We start from the raw sequence: 23107 nt of genomic DNA on the forward strand, positions 1-23107 counted from the left end.
AAGAAATACTTCTGAAGTGCAGTCACTCTTGTTGCAAACACGGTGAAGATAAGGTTGCTGTGACCTTAGCAGATAGCTGCTCTCTCATTACAGAGGTGACAGGTGGTGGTTTAACATGAGGGTCAAAACAACTCAGGCAAGAAGACAGTTGAAAAGGAGAAACCTTCGTAGAAACCTCAGTCACTGTGGCAATTGAACCCATGCTGTTAGCATCTCTTGGCAATGTAAACCGGATGTCCAGCCAACTGAGCTACACCAACACCTTGAATGCATCAAGTTCCCCTGTACAGCAATGTGAATAATTAATAAGATTGTCTGGGTCTACTGCTTTTCACCATTTATAAACGATTTGGATGTCAGCATATGAGACATGGTTGTTAAGTTTGAAGATGATAAGGGCCCACAGTGTTACAGGCAAGGTGGATAGAAAATTGGCAGAAAGCAAAGAGTGGGGATAAAAAGGTCTTTCTCATGGTGGCAGTCGGTGACAAGTGGTGTTCCACAAAAGTCAGTGTTGGGACCACAACTTTTCACTTTATACATTAATGATCTAGATGAAAGAGCTGTAGGCATTCTGGCTAAGTTTGCAAATGATACAAAGATAGGTGGAGGGACAGGTAGTATTGAGAAGGTGGCGAGGCTGCAGAAGGACTTTGACCGGTTAGCAGAGTGGGCAAAGAAGTGGCAGATGGAGTACAACGTGGGAATGTGTGAGGTCGTGCACTTTGATAAGAAGAATAAAAGCATGGACTATTTTCTAAATGGGGAGAAAATTCAGAAGTCTGAAGTGCAAAGAGACATGGGAGTTCCAGTGCAGGATTCTCTGGAGGTAAACTTGCAGATTGATTCAGTAGTCAGGGAGACAAATGCAATGCTGGCACTTATTTTGACAGGACTTGAATATAAAAGCAGGGATATACAACTGAGGCTTTATAAGGCTCTGGTCAGGCTACATATGGAGTAATGTGTGCAGTTTTGGGCCCCTATATCAGGAAGGAAGTACTGACCCTGGAGCGGGTTCAGATGAGGTTCGCGAGAATGGTCTCAGGAGTGAAAAGCTTAACATATGAGGAACGTTTGAGGACTCTGGGACTATACTCATTGGAGTTTAGAAAGATGAGGGGGTATCTAATTGAAGCTTACAGAATACTGAATGGCCTGGACAGAGTGGATATTGGGAAGATGCTTTCATTGGTAGGAGAGATTAGAACCCAAGGGCACAGCCTTAGACTATAGGGAAGATCTTTTAGAACGGAGATAAGGAGAAACCTCTTCAGACAGAGAGTGGTGAATCTATGGAATTCACTGCCACAGAAGGCTGTTGAGGACAGGTCATTGAGTATATTTAAGACTGGGATAGATAGGTTCTTGATAATCAAGGGGATCAAGGGTTACAGGGAGAAAGTGGGAGAATGGGGTTGAGGAACTTATCAGCCATGATTGATTGGCAGAGAAGACTCGATGGGCCGAATGGCCTAACTTCTGCTCCTATGTCTTATGGTCCAATGGACACCAAAATAGGTGGCGTCGTGGACAATGAAGGTTATCTCAGAATATAAAGGGACCTTGATCAGATGGGTCAATGGGCCAAGAAGTGGCATATGGAGCTTAATTTAGATAAATGTGAGGAATTGCATTTTGATAAGTCAAACCAGGACAGGAAAGGGCAGGACTTATACAATTAATGATAGGACCCTTGGCAATGTTGCCAAACAAAGAGACCAAGATGTGCAGGTGCAGTGTTCCTTGAAAATGGAGTTATAGATAGACAGAAAATTGAAGAAGGCATTTCCCAGGCTTGCCTTCAATGGTTAGAAAACTGAGTATCGGAGTTTGGACAACCTGTTGCAGCTATACAGGACATTGGTGAAGCAACGCATAGAATTCTGTGTATAATTATGCTCACCCTTCTATAAGAAGGATGTTGTTAAACTTGAGGGTGTGCAGAAAAGATTCACAGGGATGTTGCTGGCAGGAACTAGAAGAAGATTTCAGTTATAAGGGCATACATTTTTCCCTGGAGCATTGGAGGCTGTGGAGTGACTTTAGAGAGGTTTATACAATCCATGACAGGCATGGATTGGGTGAATAGCCATGGTCTTGTTCCTAGGGTGGCAAGTCCAAAACAAGAGGGCATAGGTTTAAGATGACAGGGGAAAGATTTAAAAGGACCTAAGGGGTAACATTTTCATGCAGAGGGTGGTGCTTATATGGACTAAGCTGCCAGGAGAAGTGGTGGAGGTGGGTACAATTAAAAGACATCTGGATGGGTATTTGAATAGAAAGGGTTGAGAGGGACATGAGCCAACTGGCAAATGGGACTCGGTCATATTGGAATGCCTAGTCGGTGCAGACAAGTTGGACCGAAGGGTCTGTTTGACTCTAAGACTAGATAATGATATTTATATCTTGATTGTGGAATAACTATTGGCCAAAACACAAGGGAGAATTCCTCTGCTCCTCTTGGAAACAATGCCACAGGATCTTTTGGGTATTTTTAATCAAACTACCATACATGTCCTGTCACACCACTGGAGCAGGTGGGACTTAAATCCACAGATAGGGACACAAACCACAAGAGCTCTAAAACACAAACGTAATTTAACATCTCCTTCAAAAGAGTGTCTCTGAGCATGTGGCACCATCTCTGCATCACACAGAAGTGCCACCCTGGCTCCAGTCTGGAGTGGAACTCATTAGATTTGGTTGATTGTCATAATGCCCTGCTGTTTCAAAATTCTGCCATCTCCAAATGCAAGTGGAAGGAAAGCTACAGAATGTACCACAGCAACAGATATATATTTCTGAATACAAGCACTAGAATCTATATGTTATTACATTTTAATGCTTGCTCACAGTGCTTTTCCTACACAAAGGTAAATGGCTCAACGTGTTACTAACATGCTGATATTTATCACTCATAGCATAAGTAGATGATTTTGCACTCACGGATCATGTTCCCAGTAAACAGTTCTCAGTTTTGAAAATGAAGAGAAGTCATGTTGCTAAGCTTGGGATTTAGCAAGGATGTGGCATATCAAACTGGAACTTAATTTGCTTAATTACATGGGTGTAAACACTCTTTTTTCTCCAACTCAGTTTTGAAAACCACACATTTAAGTACTTTGGTAAAGAGTGAGAGAATAGCCGTGTACTCTGATAAATTTACGTGGAATTAAAAATAAAAGATTTTTCGGCCAGAATGGGACATGAGGTAGCTTTGGCAAATAATATTAAGGAGAATCCAAAGGGATTTGACAAGTACTTTAAGGACAAAAGAGTAACAAAGGAGAGAATAGGGCTTCTTAAAGATCAGCAAGGCCGCCTATGCATGGAAGCACAGGAGATGGGGGAGATACTAAACAAATATTTTGCATTAGTGTTTACTGTGGAGAAGGATATGGAAGACTGAGAACTTGGGGAAATAAACAGCAACATCTTGAAAAATGTCCATGTTACAGAGATTGTGGTGCAGAACGTCTTAAAATGCATTAAGATGGATAAATCCACAGGACTTGATCCGGTGTAACCGAGAACTCTGTGGGAAGCAAGGGAAGTGATTGTAGGCTACTTGCTGAGACACTTGTATTATCAATAGCCACAGGTGAGGTGGCTATTCCCCAGGACCTTACCATTAAGTGTATAAGTCCTGCCCTGATTTGCCTTTCCAAATGCAGCACTTCACATTTATCTAAATTAAACTCCATCTGCTATTCCTCAGCCCATTGGCCTGTCTGATCAAGGTCCCGTTGCACTCTGAGGTAACCCTCTTCACTGTCTACTACAGCTTCAATTTTGGTGTCATCTGCAAACTTATTAACGATACCTCCTATGTTCACACTCAAACAATTTATGTAAGTGACGAAAAGCAGTGGACTGAGAACTTGGGGAAGTAAATAGCAACATCTTGAAAAATGTCCATGTTACAGAGATTGTGGTGCAGAACATCTTAAAATGCATTAAGATGGATAAATCCACAGGAACTGATCAGGTGTAACCGAGAAATCTGTGGGAAGCAAGGGAAGTGATTGTGGGCTCCTTGCTGAGATACTTGTATCATCAGGTGAGGAACTGCAAGTTGACTAATGTGGTGCCACTATTTCAGAAGGGTGGTAAGGAAAAGCCAGGGAACTATACACCAGTGAGTCTGACATCAGTGATGGGAAAGTTGTTAGAAGGAATCCTGAGGGACATGGATTTATGTGTATTTGGAAGAGTAAGGACCAGTTGGGGAGTCAACATGGCTTTCTGTGTGGGAAATCATATCTCACTAGATTAATTGAGTTTTGTGAAGAAGTAATGAAGAGGATTGATGAGGGCAGAGTGTGAACATGATCTATATGGACTTCAGTAAGGTGTTTGACATGGTAGAATGGTTAGCAAGGTTATATCATGTGGAATTCAGGGAGAACTAGCCATTTGGATACAGAACTGGCTCTAATATGGTGGTGGAGGATTGCTTTGCGGACTGGCGGCCTGTGACCAGCGGTTGCTGGGTCCACTGCTTTCCGTCACTTACAAAAATTGTTTGAGTGTGAACATAGGAGGTATCGTTAATAAGTTTGCAGATGACACCACAATTGAAGCTGTGGTAGACAGTGAAGAGGGTTACCTCAGAGTGCAACGGGACCTTGATCAGACAGGCCAATGGGCTGACGAATGGCAGATGGAGTTTAATTTAGATAAATGTGAAGTGCCGCATTTGGAAAGGTAAATCAGGGCAGGACTTATACACTTAATGGTAAAGTCCTGGGGAACGTGGCTCAAAAAAAGATCTTGGAGTACAGGTTCATAGTTCCTTGAAAGTAGAAGCCAGGCTGACAGGGTAGTGAAGAAAGCATTTGGTATGCTCGCCTTTATTGGTCAGTGCATTGAGTATAGGAGTTGGGAGGTCATGTTGTGGCTGTATAGAACATTACTTAAGCCTCTTTTGGAATACTGCACGCAATACTAGTCTCCCTGCTATATGAGGGATGTTGTGAAACTTCAAAGGTTTCAGAAAAGGGTTACGAGGATGTTGCCAGGATTGAAAGGTTTGACCTATAGGGAGAGACTGAATAAGCTAAGGCTTCTTTCCCTGGAGCATCAGAGGCTGAGGGGTGTCCTTATAGAGGTTTATAAAATCATGAGGGGCATGGATAGGGTGAATACCCAAGGTCTTTTCCCCAGGGTGAGACAGTTCAAAACTAGAGGCCATAGGCTTAAGGTAAGAGGGGAAAGATTTAGAAAGAATCCAAGGGGCAACTTTTTCACACAGAGGGTGGTGCGTGTGTGGAACGAGCTACCAGAGGAAGTGGCGGAGGCTGGTAAAATTACAACACTGAAAGGCATCTGGATGAGTTTGTGAATAAAAGGGTTAAAGGGATACGGGTCAAATGCTGGCAAATGGGACTAGATTAATTTAGGATATTTAGTTGGCATGGACAAGTTGGACCAAAGGTTCTGTTTCCATGCTTTACAACTCTATGACTCCCTATGACTCTACTTGAACGTGTGTGGCTTAGAAATTCTACTGTGTGAAGTTCCGGTGTGTGTGTCATTCCATCCACTATTATAACTAAACTGCCCACTTGAGAGGGAGGGGTAAGACAGTGATAAAATTTTGATGTCTCCAGCTTCAATTCTGTTTTTGTAAACAGTATCCTTATAAATTATCGAATATGTTTCTGCAGATGTGAAAATCTTCAATAATAACACAAATTTGTTTTGCCTATATTTAAGTATAGACAAAACTTCTCAGCAGCAGTCTTGATCTGGAGGTACATGCCAGCCTTGCTTCAGCAAGCAACACAGGCAAAAACTATAGTACCAGGTCTCACCACTGAAACACAAGCAAATAATTCAAGCTGAAACTCCACTACATTACACAGAATATTAAGGATGTGCTGCACTGTCAAAGATGCTACTTTTATGCATGAGTTTCTAAACCCTCTCTGGTACACACAGGAGATCATATGGCACTATTTCAAAACACAACAGGAAGTTCTATCTGAGATAATGGGAACTGCAGATGCTGGAGAATCCAAGATAATAAAATGTGAGGCTGGATGAACACAGCAGGCCAAGCAGCATCTCAGGAGCACAAAAGCTGACGTTTCGGGCCTAGACCCTTCATCAGAGAGGGGGATGGGGTGAGGGCTCTGGAATAAATAGGGGGAGAGGGGGAGGCGGACCGAAGATGGAGAGTAAAGAAGATAGGTGGAGAGAGTATAGGTGGGGAGGTAGGGAGGGAATAGGTCAGTCCAGGGAAGACGGACAGTTCAAGGAGGTGGGATGAGGTTAGTAGGTAGATGGGGGTGTGGCTTCGGGTGGGAGGAAGGGATGGGTGAGAGGAAGAACAGGTTAGGGAGGCAGAGACAGGTTGGACTGGTTTTGGGATGCAGTGGGTGGCAGGGGGAAGAGCTGGGCTGGTTGTGTGGTGCAGTGGGGGGAGGGGACGAACTGGGCTGGTTTAGGGATGCAGTTGGGGAAGGGGAGATTTTGAAACTGGTGAAGTCCACATTGATACCATTAGGCTGCAGGGTTCCCAGGCGGAATATGAGTTGCTGTTCCTGCAACCTTCGGGTGGCATCATTGTGGCAGTGCAGGAGGCCCATGATGGACATGCCATCTAAAGAATGGGAGGGGGAGTGGAAATGGTTTGCGACTGGGAGGTGCAGTTGTTTGTTGCGAACTGAGCGGAGGTGTTCTGCAAAGCGGTCTCCAAGCCTCCGCTTGGTTTCCCCAATGTAGAGGAAGCCACACCGGGTACAGTGGATGCAGTATACCACATGGGCAGATGTGCAGGTGAACCTCTGCTTAATGTGGAATGTCATCTTGGGGCCTGGGATAGGGGTGAGGGAGGAGGTGTGGGGGCAAGTGTAGCATTTCCTGCGGTTGCAGGGGAAGGTGCCGGGTGTGGTGGGAACCGCTCAGTTCGCAACAAACAACTGCACCTCCCAGTCGCAAACCATTTCCACTCCCCCTCCCATTCTTTAGATGACATGTCCATCATGGGCCTCCTGCACTGCCACAATGATGCCACCCGAAGGTTGCAGGAACAGCAACTCATATTCTGCCTGAGAACCCTGCAGCCTAATGGTATCAATGTGGACTTCACCAGTTTCAAAATCTTCCCTTCCCCAACTGCATCCCTAAACCAGCCCAGTTCGGCCCCTCCCCCCACTGCACCACACAACCAGCCCAGCTCTTCCCCCCGCCACCCACTGCATCCCAAAACCAGTCCAACCTGTCTCTGCCTCCCTAACCTGTTCTTCCTCTCACCCATCCCTTCCTCCCACCCCAAGCCGCACCCCCATCTACCTACTAACCTCATCCCACCTCCTTGAACTGTCCGTCTTCCCTGGACTGACCTATTCCCTCCCTACCTCCCCACCTATACTCTCTCCACCTATCTTCTTTACTCTCCATCTTCGGTCCGCCTCCCCCTCTCTCCCTATTTATTCCAGAGCCCTCACCCCATCCCCCTCTCTGATGAAGGGTCTAGGCCCGAAACGTCAGCTTTTGTGCTCCTGAGATGCTGCTAGGCCTGCTGTGTTCATCCAGCCTCACATTTTATTATCTTGGAATCTCCAGCATCTGCAGTTCCCATTATCTCTGATACTATTTAGAATATAATATTGTTTTTCACTTTAATGATGTTGTTGTAAGTACTGTGCAATGCTTGACAAAAACTAAATCCTTCACATCACCTAGCCCCTCCTTGCAAAGAAAAAGAGCTACCATTTTAATTTGCAAGCGACTGATAGCACAGGATTAGATATAACACAATATCATTTACATGCAGAAATAGTATGCTGAAGGAAGCCAAAAAAGCCCTGTGGATGGTGTGCAGTATGGACTAATGTTTTGTAGTTTAGTGAAGGAAAAAGAACTGTCTTTATTTAGCAGCCGCAGGATATCCCAAATTGCCTTATTTTACTTCAGTACTTATGAAGTTGTAAAGCAGGAAATGTGGCAGCCAATTTATACACAGCTAAGTCAAACAAATGGCAGTATAATTAATGATGAAGGGTCTAGGCCCGAAACGTCAGCTTTTGTGCTCCTGAGATGCTGCTGGGCCTGCTGTGTTCATCCAGCCTCACATTTTATTATATTCTAAATGTTGTCTTGAAAGGATAGTTATGTTTAATTCTTATACGTTATGAGGGGGCATAGTCTGTTTTAAAAATGATTTCCACAGTCTGAATACTCATCTTTCAAACACGAGCTAAATAATTGCCTGATTTTATTTCCATCCAAGACAGATCTACATTGATCTGCCATTTAAGTTAAAATCAAATTTCTCTTGTATACCTTTGATTCGCCAGAGCATACTTTTCAGTTAAACTGAGCCATGTTTCAAAGAACAAATTGCTGACTGATTCATTAGACTTTGAGTGATGGTAAGAAGTTGAAAATTGGAATTTACAAATTCTTTGTCTGATCTACAAGGATAGCATCACATCAAATGGGTCATTTCATCTCAGAGTCAAAGGGTTGACAGTTGAATTTCCATTCCAGAAAAGTGAGCACTAAACTGTCGGTGGGAATTCCAGTGCAGTACTCATCCTCCACTCTAGAAAGTTAAGTAGTTTAGATGAATTCTGAAATCAAGGCACTCTTGGGTGCATAACGTAGATTCCACAGTACTATTATGAAGAAGAGCAGGAAAATTCTATCTGATATCCTGGCCATACATTTATCTCTCAATCAAAACTAAAACATAGTATCTGGTAATTATCAAATTATTGTATATAGGATCATGCTGTGTGTAAAAATCAATGCCATGTTTTCATGTTGCCATGACTATAACTCAAAAATATTTCACCAGGTTATGAAGCAATTTTGGATGTTCTATGGTAGGCGAAAATGTCAAAGCAACAAAAGCTGCTCTTCTTTTTTCCCTTCTGGTATTTCAATATCCAAATATACACAGGTCTGTAGGACGTGGAATTCTTTGCCACAGAAAGATGCAGGTTTGAAAGGGATTTACATTGTTGTTCCAAATTAGCAGAGTCATCATATTAGTTAGATGCGTCATGTGGAGATGGGTATTAACATATTGCAATTTATGCTATGGTTACAGCTGTAAAAAGCTAACAGAAGGTACTTACAACCTTATTCCATAAGAGTCCAGTAGTATGGTACTCCTTGATGTAGGCCTGAAGCTCTGTCCAGATATTGAGAAATGATTTGACCCATTCTACATGTCTCTTGTCACTGCAGTTGAATAAAGAGTTAAGAGAATATGAACATCAATGTTGAGATTAACTTGGTGCAATGTTACTTGCTATGACATTGCGGCACTTATTTCAGTTTACACGCAAAAATTATTGAAACCATCCCAGATAAAGAGACTAACATTCAAATTTATGACATTAGAAGATATTTTAACAATATTATTATGTTAGATGTTCACTTTAATGGGGAAAAATTGCTATATTTCTTCAGGATGGCCCTGATTCTCAAGTAATTATACTCAAGTACAATACTGACATTTCTACAAGGGACAGGAGAAATTTAGCACAGAAAAATCAGCAAGGGATAAAAAGTTGGCAAGATAACCTGGATATATTTGCGCTTATGTATACGCCAACAGAACAAACTTTTCCAACAAGACATTGCAGCATTTTTAAGAGATGGAGCATTTTTCTATGGAGTCCATATCATGAAATCTGGACCTCCACATAATGAGATCATAAGCTTTCTACACCAGACAGCTGCCAAATGATAAAGGGTGATGTTGGTGGGAGTGGGGATATTGATACATCTCCATTCTCAACAACAAAGCATTTTGTCCATCAAAATGGCATTCCTCCCTAATAGAAGAAAAGTGTTCAGTGGTCAGAAGAGGCAAAAAAACGATTAAGTAGATCAAAATAAAGAAGAAAGAAAAGAACAGAAGAAAAATACAAGTGTTCGCTCAGCACACCCTCAGAGGCCTGAAGAGGCTTGTTAAATGGATCAGGGAGTTATTGTTATAATTTTATGCAGTAATTGAGTCCATGGGTCTTGCCTTTTTGTTAAGATTCTATCTAACACAGGAAAAGATAGTAGATACTTCTGGAAAGCTAAAAAAAATTATTCAATAGAAAGTATCCTTTGGACATTCTGGAATCTGACTGAGTAACTATCCTAATCAGAAATCTTTCCTAGATGTTCCATAATGAAGCTGCCATTAACCCAAAACCAAACAAAGAACCCTGGATAATTTGTGAACTGGATGAACATTTGGTGGGAAAGCTGTACAGTAGGGTCCAATTGAAAGTGAACTATTAATGTTATCATTGAAATCAATGTATTAAGGACAACCAACGTAGTCAACTGATCACAATGCCAATCATCTTCTCAGCTGTTACTTTGAATTTTGAGAGAGTTGTTCCAATTTTTTGTCATGATGAGAGAAAATATTCTGAAGTTTTGGGAATAACAAAATATTAAGACCAAGAAGCTCAGCTCTCACTGCCCAGGAAATTATTTTGCAGTTTGGCACTGCTGTTCATAATGTATATAAAAATTAGATTTTGAATCAAAATTACAATTTCTAACTTTCTGGATGAGTTCAAACTTTGAGAAGATTATCAAGGGCTTAACCTCAGAATAAGGGGTCTTTTTTTAAGAACGAGAAGGAATATCTGTTCTTAGAGGGTACTGCATTTGTGGAACCCTTTACAGAGAGGGCTTTAGAGTTGGGTCATTACATATATTCAAAGCTGAGATATATAGATTTTTAATCAGTAAGGGAATTAAGAATTCTGAGGAAAAGACAGAAAAGTGATGCTGAGAATGATCAGATCAGCCATGATCCCTCTGAATGGTGGAGCGCACTCAAGGGGCTGAATGATCTGCTTCTGCTCTTCTGTCTTCTGGACTTAATGAAGCCTATAACTATTACTTTTTACCACTGGGACTCAGAACTAATTTACTAATGTATGTTATTTATTGGAAACGTTAAGCTTTCCTCCTTAAACATATCATGGGATCAAAGGTTTGCAGTTCACGATTTTCCATTCTCTGACAGGATGGAATGTTGTTTTTTTCTTGCCTATATGAAGGGTCAAATTTAGTAAAGTTTGGAAAAGTTCAGTCTAGCTTCTGAGGCCCATAACTGTTGCTGGATGCAGGGTTGGGGGGGGTTATATATGTTTTTGAGGCACTGTATCTGCATTCACCTGATGCACCAAACATACTGAAAATAAATTGGTGGGATTAAACACCTCATTTAACAGCCAGCCATGATGTGACTTACTGTAAACCCCATTCTTTCTTTGTGCCTATTGGGATCTTCAATGTGAGACAAGAATAAGATGAGACCAGAAAAGTCTGATGTTTGGATGACTTTCTGTTGAAAGATCTCTACTAGAAGAGAAATGATGGGAAAACTCAAGAGCTTCCAACCATTGCCACTAAAAACAATCCATACTTTGTATTGTTGCCAGCTTCTCGAGCCAGCTATTTGAAATTTTCATAGAAATTTCCCATAACATTCCCATGTTTTACTCCTTCTACCTTGGCGATTTTATTTCATACATGGATGTGGCTACAATTCTGCTTTTCATTCAGGAACTACTGGTAAGGCAGACTTCAATCTTGTCTCAATTCAACATCCACACATAAATACAAGGCTACATGCACACTTGAAACTTTTTCCTAAATCCATGCTCCCTCACCAAGTCCAAAGATACAAAGATGAGAGACCAAGGGGACAATTTAATACAAACAAAAGGGGTCTCATTTGCCAGCTCTGGAGTCAGTGAGACTCATATATTACTTCTATGGGGGAAGGCCTGCAATATTAATTATTGATTATGCACTTAAGTAGTTAGTGGCACATATTCCGTGGTATCAAGGCATCCCACACTGAGGGCTACCAGACAATCAGAGGTACATAGTTCTACATTACAGAACACAGCATCATCAGCTGCTAACAAAACATTCAGAGGCTTAGAGTTGTCAAATGACTCAGATAACAGGTGGGGGCAAGATTGGGGTAAAAGGGAGAAGACCATTGGTTTTCAGCATAAGTAGATGGTATCACAAGTTTGGTCTCTTAACAGCCTCCCCCCATATCTTGTTACCAGGTCCCTAAATACCTGACTACAAGAGTGGCTGCTGAACATGTTTATTTACACAAGATAAAGTGATATTGATTGGTTCTAATTTTGGCTATTCACACTTTAACAGGGTCAAAGTTACAGCACATTTTGTTACTATTCTGTTCATTTGTCTATATGCAGAGTGTGTATAGGGTAAATAAGCACAAAAAATCTGGAAGTTGGCAAGGAGGATATGAGGGGTTATTGAGAACGGGGGGTGAGTCACAAGGGTAAGATCTTTAGAAGCTACTGCTGCAAGGTTTCCACATTCGGACTACAGTTCACAGCCACTTTGAGGGGCAACAAACCATGTATCCTTAGAAAACCTCTCAAAGATTGTTTTTTAGCAGGGGATGGCAAAAGAAAGGAGGAAAAGGAGGAGGAGGAAGTAGGAGATGCTAACTTCCCACAATGCAGCCAACAAGATTGGGAACTCAGGCTTCTTTCTTACATGCTAATAAGAAGTGGGGGCATCAGGAATCCTAGAATTAGGACCTGTCAACTATTTTTAAAAGTCTGCAGGATCTCCCAGACTTTGTAAACAAATCCAGCTTCAAATCTGATACTTTCTAGAATGATGTAGCTCAGCACTGCGCCATCTGGTGTGCTAATATATTGAGCAGTATAAGCAGCCTTTGATTTGTACAGGCTACAAAACTCTCTCTCACACACACACACACACACACACACACACACACACACACATAGTGACTGCAAATGAAGCAAGTGACTAAAGAATAAAAAGTCTTTCTCAAATTACTGTAATTAGGAACCAGGACAGTTTCTACTGGATGGCTGTCATTGCTTAGCCAATTGCACCTGTTGTGTGGAGTGTGCATGAGGGGGTGGTGGATCATGCCCTGAAAGACCCTGTTCAGAAAGTTTCAGACAGCCGAATCCTGAAATGTATGTCATATGGCACACAGTGCAGCATGATGTACAGCATTTCCTTTGTCAAAAATACAAATGAAAACTGTAATCCACACCCATGGCTGCATGCATAAAAAATTTCAAAACAAAAGGCCCTTTTGTCTCAACGGCTTTGGTCCATAATGAATGGCATTTGACTATAAAGGAGAATTATGAGTCTATCAGGCAAATTAACAGCTCATAGAATCTGAAACTTATCGAGGAATATTAAAAAGACACTCACCAACAAAATGCTACTGTGTTTCTCGGGATACACTGGTATTCTAACCTTTAATTAATCTATCCAGGAATAAAGTGGCATAAACATCATTTATATGAAGAACAAAAAATATCAGGTAACATTCCACTGTTTATGTTGACACCATAAAGGCAGAACAACAATGGTTAACATCTCAGATTGATGACCATTTGTGATGAAAGATCATTGAATTTTGAGTCGTTACTAACGATGCCAGACTTGCTGAGTGTTTCCAGCATTTTCTGTTTTTATTTCAGACCAGCAACATGCATTGAATTTTAATTTAGGCTAATTTAATGATAACCTTTGACCGACAACACTAAAAAGGGAAACGCGAGAACTGCCTGATGAGAAATGTATATCCTCACTGAAATCCTAACTAGCAATGCACTGCCTTGACATTTCACTTTTTCTTTAAATGGTGATTCTTGCTTTCGGTGGAGATGAAGAGGAAATTCCCATTATTGGCTGAAAAGAAGGAGGCAGTCAACTACAAGTAGTGTTCAGGCTGCAGACGTTTGTGTGGACGGCTGAGAAATGAGAAGATGGTTGGAACTACAAACGCCAACATATTAATCTCCAAATAAATATCACTTATGCTTACAGCTTTCTAACTGAATATAACCTTGCAAAGATGTACTTTGAATAAGTTATTACTAAAATCCTTTAACTTGTTTTCAAAGCAATTGTGGTGCTACTCTATGAATTTTTTTCCAATTATTTTTGTACTCCATGGAATCCACAGATAACAGATTTAAACAAAACATGTCATATGGCTTGGAGAACAAGAAAGGTAAACTTACGTATCCTTATACTCCTTTAACACCCTGTTAGTATAGAAGGTGGCTGCATCATTCATCTCCTTGACGTAGGGACCTGGCTTAGGGGCCTAAATTCACAATAAAACATCAGAAGAAAGATACATAGAAAAGAGAAATTTGGAAAAACAAAGCACACATTAGATTCAACAGAAAACTGTTTATTAATTTGTTAGCCAGTTCACAACCAGTCAGGCTGATGCCTCTTAATGTCTTGATGTTTTCAAAGAATGGAAGGGCCATTTGGTCCATTGTGCCTGTGGTAATTTTTTGAAACAGTTATTCAATTCATCCCACTCCCCTACTCTCTTCCAACATCATTTCATCTAAACATGTTTTGTTTAAAAACATGAGCAGTGAGCAACTTCAGTAGTAATGTAACCGCCAAAACAGAAATCGCAATAAATTTTCAAAATTAGCTAATAGATGCTTTAACTAATAACTAGGTAATAGCATAACAGTGACTCTTAAAATATTATTTTGATATGTTCAAAGCAGAATATCTGACCATTTTGGAGTGTCATTACTAAATGGCATATCAGAACACTAGGCAATGTGAACATAGTGGAAATCTCTGTTCTTGCAGATAAACGCTTATCATATGCTAACACCATCATGGAGTTTCTAAACACACCCCTAAAGACCTCTATTTTGATATCTTGTTTATCTTCATTTCTTTCCCACATCTAGTGACACAAGGCAGACAAAGCATGTGCTTATCTCTGTTTCCAGGACTGGCTTCTCCTGGAACAGGTTGCCAGCTTTTTACCAGAGGTGACGGCTTGAGGGCAACACTCCACATCACACATGGCTGAACTAAAAACTGTTCCATTCTTGCTGCTTACCCTGGCATGTTGGAGGGATTTACAAGTTGAAAATTAATTGTTTTGGCTGTGTTATGAATGCATCTTCTATGGACCGTCTGAGGCACAAAGTGATCCTGACCATTTGTGGCTCAGAGACAGAAATGCTACCCTCTATGTCATAATACCTTTACCGCTTCTAATAAACAAGACACTGTAGCTCCATGTTTTAAAACTTATGTGGTATTATTGTTTATAAGATCATCGATTGCTCAATCTTTGATTATTACACTTATTTAATGAAACAGCATGGTGTTCCATTCTCTGACAACTGCATACCCAGGATACTCCATGTCCCTCAAATTCCATTGCTGCCATTCACATCAGGCTCATATCAATGACAACTGTTTTCTTTGATAGCAGTTTCCTAATGCCAATTGTCTACATTGTCCATCCCAAATGGATCCTTACATCATCCCAGAACATCTTAGCTCAAATTAGACTTTCTTCTGTTTCTACACTGTGTTCATAATGCCATAGGTGGACAGTAGGGCATTAAGAGGTGGATACATTTCTCTTCACCACTAAAATATGAGTTCCATTTCAATCTAGAGTGACAGGGCAATAATATTTTCTGTTGCACCACCGTAAGGCTCTTTCACAAAGTGTCTTTCAGAAACATTAGGCAAATCTTTTGAATAACTAGGAGAAAACACATTCCCAGCCTTAACAACTCCCTTCAACCATTTAACGCTTATTGTAGAATTAAGCAACTCATACAAATATCCATATTCTGGGGTGCAAGACCCACCCCAGAGAGGTACTGGTTAATTTAGTTAGAGATGGTGGTCATAGCTGGGATCACACCAAGCCCCACAGATTAAAATGCTCGGAGCTCAGGATGCAGGTAGTTCTGTGGGGGCCTCTCCAAAAGAAGACATGGTGCAAGGGCTGAGAGCTCAGGGCTGTAATGTGCTCTGAGTGCGTGGTGACGGTAGGTTTGCGAAGGGCAGGGAGGAAGGGATCACTTGGGGTGGTGGGTGAGGGGCAAGACAGACACGCGCAGCAGCAGGAAAATTTAGAGGGAACACAGGGTGAAGGGTACCCCAATCGGGAATGAGGGGTTAAGAGGGAGGCAGCCTCTACATGGAAGCCACCTCCCTTTATCATGGCGAACCATGGCAATAAACAATCCATTCCAAATGTCAGACTAACAATATTCAAATAGCCAAACCAGCAAGTAAGAATTCTGAATGGAAATAAGATGAAGCTGAATGATCCTTGATGGTTAGTTTGTAAAATTGGAAAATATGGCTATAGTAATAAAAATATGGAACTTTCTCTCCCAAAACCTAAGTAAAATTTCAAAATTCGTTGATAGATTTTCATTATGCAGGTTCATTAAGGCATGTGGAAATGAAGTTGGCAAATGGAATAGAAACATTATTTAAGGTTATGGGGAAAGGTAGAAGAATGGCACTGAATCAAAATGATCAATTGAGAAGCCAGTGCAGGCATGATAAGCCAAATGGTCTCCTTCTGCGCTGTAAACAGTTCTGTGACCGAGTTTAAATGCAGGTTACCCATTATGTAACTGAATGCTAACACAGGATTAAGGAACTAAATGGTCTACTCATGTTCTTACATTCCCAGAACAGATGTTTGGACTAATGTTTGCAATAAAATCAGTTCTCTTGCACTAGTTTTAAGTTTGCAATCTGATCTCTGGGTCGAGGGAAGGTGTGGACAACCTGAATTTTGCCACTGTTGTGTAGAAAGTGACTGAGATTTAATTATCTATTTTAAAACACTCATAGGGATACTGAATACATTTACTTTATTTTAAAAATGCCATGCAAAACTAGACACAGGCTGGTCATGCACAGACAAAACACAGGTGGACTTGGGAGGGAAGCAGGTACGAACAAACAGGAAGAAAAGGTCACTGTCTACCATGCTGGAATTGGGATTCCTTGAAAAGCACACTCTCTTACTGCTGAACTCATTCAATAAGAAATCTTTCCACTTACCACTGCAACCCATCCCAGTGCTGCGATGCTCTCACTGACAGCTGAAAAGTGGTTGAACATCTTACTGCCACGGTTCTTCTCTCGAAAGTTCTGGATCTCCTGAATTCTGTCTGATATGGGTTTGAGAAGTGCATTCATCTCATTCTGGGAGAATAAACAAGGTAAGATGTTCAGGGGAAAATGTGAACAAAATGTAAGCTACACTGAGGCTGATTTAATATTTGTCTGACTTGCATTTTACAACTGCCTGTGTCTTTTAAAAATCTTTATATAGATATATTCCATATACACTAATAAAGAATTTCCAGTTCATGTTCAGGCAGTTTAAGTTTAGAGCATTTTGAAGAAAAGAATTTTGGAATGCAGCAGTTTAAATTGTTATGACTCCCTGTGCATGGGGTTGAAGGTCAGTAAGATGGTTTAATTTAAAAAAAGTCTATATCTGTATATTCTAACAGGTGAATCTTAATTTATTTTAAGCAAAAAATTACCAATTCAAAAAACTTAACAGAACAATAGCGGTTGCAGTGCTCAAATTAACAAAGAATTCAAACACAACAACTTTGATTTCAATGGGAATGGTCTGTCCTTAATAAAACTAATATAGAAAAAGACGTGGAATTGTTAGCTTTTATTCCATTTCACTTAAAATACATTCTTCTTCTTTACAGTATAAGAATGTGCAAAACAAAAAATGGTGGATATATAATTGACAAAGTACAGAAAATTCAAGGCGAGCTAGCGAATTGGATATAAAATTGTCTTGAACGTAGCAGACAGAGACTGGTGGTACAGGGTTGCTGTTTAGACTGGAGGCACAAGGATCAGTGCTGGATTCACTGCTGTTCCTCATTTATGTAAACGATCTGGATGTGAACTTAGGCGCCATGGTTAGTAAGTTTGCAGATGACACCAAAATAGATGGTGTAGTTTACAATGAAGATGATTATCTCAGAATACAAAGGGACCTTGATCAGAGTGGCAAATGTGCTGAAGGGTGGCAAACAGGGTTTAATTTAGATAAAGATAACAAAGTGTGAAGCTGGATGAACACAGCAGGCCAAGCAGCATCTCAGGAGCACAAAAGCTGACGTTTCGGGCCTAGACCCTTCATCAGAGAGGGGGATGGGGAGAGGGTGTTGGAATAAATAGGGAGAGAGGGGGAGGCAGACCGAAGATGGAGAGAAAAGAAGATAGGGGGAGAGGAGAGTATTGGAGGGGAGGTGGGGAGGGGATAGGTCAGTCCAGGGAAGACGGACAGGTCAAGGAGGTGGGATGAGGTTAGTAGGTAGGAAATGAAAGTGCAGCTTGAGGTGGGAGGAAGGGATGGGTGAGAGGAAGAACAGGTTAGGGAGGCGGAGACAGGCTGGGCTGGTTTTGGGATGCAGTGGGGGGAGGGGACGAGCTGGGCTGGTTGTGTTGTGCGGTGGGGGGAGGGTACAAAGTGGGCTGGTTTTGGGACACGGTGGGGGAAGGGGAGATTTTGAAGCTTGTGAAGTCCACATTGATACCATTGGGCTGCAGGGTTCCCAAGCGGAATATGAGTTGCTGTTCCTGAAACCTTCGAGTGGCATCATTGTGGCACTGCAGGAGGCCCATGATGGACATGCCATCTAAAGAATGGGAGGGGGAGTTAAAATGGTTCGTGACTGGGAGGTGCAGTTGTTTATTGCGAACCGAGCGGAGGTGTTCTGCAAAGCGGTCCCCAAGCCTCTGCTTGGTTTCCCCAATGTAGAGGAAGCCACACCGGCTACAATGGATACAGTATGCCACACTGGCAGATGTGCAGATGAACATCTGCTTAATATGGAAAGTCATCTTGGGGCCTGGGATGGGGGTGAGGGAGGTGGTTTGGGGGCAAGTGTAGCACTTCCTGCGGTTGCAGGGTAAGATGCCACTTCCACCAGCTACAATCTGACCCCACCACCGAAGACATTTTTCCATCCCCACCCTTGTCTGCCTTCCGGAGAGACCACTCCCTGGTTTGCTCCACATTCCCTTCCAACCCCACCACACCCGGCACCTTCCCCTGCAACCACAGGAAGTGCTACACCTGCCCCCATACCTCCTCCCTCACCCTCATCACAGGCCCCAAGATGACTTTCATATTAAGCAGAGGTTCACCTGCACATCTGCCAATGTGGTATACTGTATCCATTGTAGCCGGTGTGACTTCCTCTACATTGGGGAAACCAAGCGAAGGCTTGGGGACCGCTTTGCAGAACACCTCCGCTCGGTTCGCAATAAACAACTGCACCTCCCAGTCGTGAACCATTTTAACTCCCCCTCCCATTCTTTAGATGACATGTCCATCATGGGCCTCCTGCAGTGCCACAATGATGCCACCCGAAGGTTGCAGGAACAGCAAATCATATTCCACTTGGGAACCCTGCAGCCCAATGGTATCAATGTGAACTTCACAAGCTTCAAAATCTCCCCTTCCCCCAGCACGTCCCAAAACCAGCCCAGTTCGTCCCCTCCCCCCATTACATCACACAACCAGCCCAGCTCGTCCCCTCCCCCCACTGCATCCCAAAACCAGTCCAACCCGTCTCTGCCTCCCTAACCTGTTCTTCCTCTCACCCATCCCTTCCTCCCACCTCAAGCTGCATCTCCATTTCCTACCTACTAACCTCATCCCACCTCCTTGACCTGTCCGTCTTCCCTGGACTGACCTATCCCCTCCCTACCTCCCCACCTATACTCTCCTCTCCACCTATCTTTTCTCCATCTTCGGTCTGCCTCCCCCTCTCTCCCTATTTATTCCAGAACCCTCTCCCCATCCCCCTCTCTGATGAAGGGTCTGGGCCTGAAACATCAGCTTTTGTGCTCCTGAGATGCTGCTTGGCCTGCTGTGTTCATCTAGCTTCACACTTTGTTATCTTGGATTCTCCAGCATCTGCAGTTCCCATTATGTCTTTAATTTAGATAAATGTGAGGTGTTGTATTTTGCCAAACCAGGACAGGACTTAGACTTAATGGTAGAGTTCCTCTGGACAGTTATGCCAAACAAAGAGATCTTGAAATGCAGGTGTATTGTTACTTGAAAGTGGAGTCACAGTAAACAAAGTGGTAAAGACGGTGGTTGGAATGCCTGCCTTCATTGGTCAGAACACTGAGTATAGCAGTTGGGATGTCATGTTGGGGCTATACAGGACATTGGTGTGGCCGTTTTTAGAATACTTAGTACATTTGTGTTGCCTTTCTCCAGGAAGGATGTTGTTAAACTTGACAGGGTGCAGAAAAGATTTACAAGGATGTTGCTGGGACCTAAGGGTTTGAGATATAGGGAGAGGCTGAATAGGCTGGGGAGTTTTCCTCAGAGCATTGGACACTGAGGGGTGACCTTACAGGGGTTTATAAAATCATGAGGTGCATGGATAGGCTGAATAGCCAAGGGCTTTTTCCTAAGGTGTGGGATTCCAAAACTACAGGGCATAGGCTTAAGGTGAGAAAGAAAAGATTTAAAAAGGACCTGAGGGATAATTTTTTCACGTAGAGGGGGGTGCATGTATGGAATGAGTTGCCATAAGTAGTGGCAGAAGCAGGTATAATTACAAAATTTAAAAGGTATTCGGATAGGTATTTGAATAGAAAGCATTTAGAAGGACATGGACCAAATGCTGGCAAATGGGACTAGGTCAGATTGGGATGTCTGTTGAAATGGACAAGATGGACCGAAGGGTCCATTTCTGGGCCGTATCTCTCTTTGATTCATTTTCTGTAAGAATTTTTAAGAATTCAATACTTAACATTTTTGCTAGCTCTAAACATTGAAATAGATGTATGTTTTAATTAGTTGAGTAACTACTCCTCAGTGAGCAAAAGTCCATCAGATATTTCAAACTAGTGTCACTTTTCACATTTGTCCTTTAGGAGACAAACACTGCAATTAAAGTAATGAGCTATTTGGCCCAAAAACTTGCTACAAAAGTGAATGAGTGGTCAGGAAAGCCTTGCCACTGCCCAATAGTCAAGTTAGGTTTAAGAAATACTTAATATTTTTTGCCATCAGTTGATTATATTTTGAATAGCTGTTATATTTTGAATTTCTTGTGCAAAAAATGAATAGTGCCATTAGAAAATATTTTCCTCAAAAGTTTGAGGTTATTGACTCCTCTACAAAGGGAAAACATTTCTCCCTTCAATCCTGTGACTCCCTGCACATCTCTGTACAGGTCAATCAGATCACCCCCGCAAAGCCCAATCTTCTCTAAAGAAAATAACTTTAGCCTTTCTAGTGTTTCTTCAGAGCTGAATTACACCTCCCCAGTCAACAATGGATAAATCTCCTCTGCAATCTCTGTAGCACAAAAATATCCTTCCTATAGTGTGGTGACGAGAACTGCACACAACTGCTAACTAACATCATACGCAGCTCCATCAAAACCTCCTGGCTCATGTATTCAACCCACTGACTAACAAAGGCAAGTATCCCAAATACTTTTTTAACCACCTCATCCACCTGCTCTGCTGCCTTTAAGAATCACACATAAACCGATGAGTAGTTACTCAACTAATTAAAACATACATCCATTTCAATGTTTAGAGCTAGCAAAAATGTTAAGTATTGAATTCTTAAAAATTCTTACAGAAAATGAGTCAAAGAGAGATATGGACCAGAAATGGACCCTTCAGTTCATCTTGTCCATTTCAAACAGACATCCCAATCTGACCTAGTCCCATTTGCCAGCATTTGGTCCATTTCCCTCTAAATGCTTTCTATTCAAATGCCCATCCGAATACCTTTTAAATTTTGTAATTATACCTGCTTGTGCCACTACTTATGATCTTCTGTACTTCCTAGGATCCTACCATTCAACATATACTCCCTTGCATTGTTACTCCTACCAAAATGCATCACCTCAGACTTTTCAGGATAAAATCCATTTGCCACTGTTTATCCCATCTGATCAGCCTGTCTATATCATCCTGTGGTCTAAGGCTTCTCCGTTGCTATTTACCACACTGCACATTTGCACGTCATCTATGCACTCACTGATCATTTCGCCTACATTCATGATCAGATCATCAATGTAACAAGAAACAGCAAGGGTTCCAGTATTGAACCATGTGTTACACCACTGGACAGACTTCCAGTCACAAAAAAAACTTTTTAACCATCACCCTATTCTTTCTGGCACTAAATCAATTCCTGCCTCTTTGGATCTAATTTGCCAATTTGTCCTGAGTCCCAAGGGGTCTAAGCTTCTTAATCAGTCTACCATGAGAGACCTTATCAAAATCTTACTGAAACCATATTGACTACTTCAATTGCACTACCCTCATCTACACTACTTTCATCTCCACATCCAATTAACCAACTGACCTTCCCGTTACAAAACTATGCTGACCATCCTTGGTTAATCCTTGCCTCTCCAAGTGGAGATTCATTCTGTCCATCAGATTTTTTACCAATTGTTTCTCTACCACAGATATTAGGGTCACTGGCCTATGATTTTCTGGTTTATCCCAACCATCCATCTTGAATAACTGTAGCACATTAGCTGTCCTCCCATCATTTGGCATGCATCCTGTTACCAGAAAGGATTTAAAAGTAAATGTCATAGCAATCTTGCAATCTTCTCTCCTGCCTCCCGAAGTAGCCTTCTCTTCTGAACCTTGGGATTTATCCCCTTTCCAGCTTGCTAAAATTGCTAATATCTCCACCCTCTCAATGCTAATTTATTCAAGTAGATCACAGCCCCCTTCCCTGATTTCTGGTCCCACATTATCCTTCTCTATGGTCAACCACAGATGCAAAGTATTCATTTTAAACCTCAGCTGTGTCTTTCGACATCACACAGATTTCCACTTTCGTCCCTAATGGGTCCTACCTGTTCAGTGGTTATTGTCTTGCCCCAATATACTTATAAAGCAGTACTGGCTTTTCCTTAAGGCTACCCACCATGTAATTTTATGTCCCTTCTTTACTCTCCTAATGTTTTACTCCCCAGATAGCCCCCTGCACTTCCTTTACTCCTCTAGGGCATCCACTGTATTGGGCCTTCAGTATTTTCCATAAGCTGCCTTCTTCTTCCATATCCAATCCATTACATTCCTTGACATTCAGAATTCTCTAGACTTGTCGGTCCCTTCATTCACTTCTACGGAAACATGTTAGCCCTGCACTCTTACTATTACCCTTTTGATGTTTTGTACTGTTCGCATGTGAATTTTCCTGCAAGTAGCTGGTAGTAGTGCACTGTAG

The 23107-nt window shown here is 41.8% G+C and overlaps 1 protein-coding gene across 4 annotated transcripts in view; it reads right to left on the reverse strand.

Annotated features, from left to right (window-relative positions):
• Positions 1 to 23107, reverse strand: part of cap2 (cyclase associated actin cytoskeleton regulatory protein 2) — a 229463-nt gene that overhangs the window by 50026 nt on the left and 156330 nt on the right. For 3 of the 4 annotated variants that reach the window (XM_059653221.1, XM_048556073.2, XM_048556093.2), the window contains 3 exons: positions 16897 to 17040; positions 14049 to 14134; positions 9096 to 9201 (listed from right to left, as the gene is read on the reverse strand). In XM_059653221.1, the coding sequence (XP_059509204.1) occupies positions 9096 to 9201; positions 14049 to 14134; positions 16897 to 17040 (336 nt within the window). The remainder of the gene's footprint in view (positions 1 to 9095; positions 9202 to 14048; positions 14135 to 16896; positions 17041 to 23107) is intronic. The other variant, XM_059653223.1, reaches the window with a different exon arrangement.

The sequence above is a fragment of the Stegostoma tigrinum genome, chromosome 2 (genome assembly GCF_030684315.1).
Source record: "Stegostoma tigrinum isolate sSteTig4 chromosome 2, sSteTig4.hap1, whole genome shotgun sequence".
Lineage (NCBI taxonomy): Eukaryota > Metazoa > Chordata > Chondrichthyes > Orectolobiformes > Stegostomatidae > Stegostoma > Stegostoma tigrinum.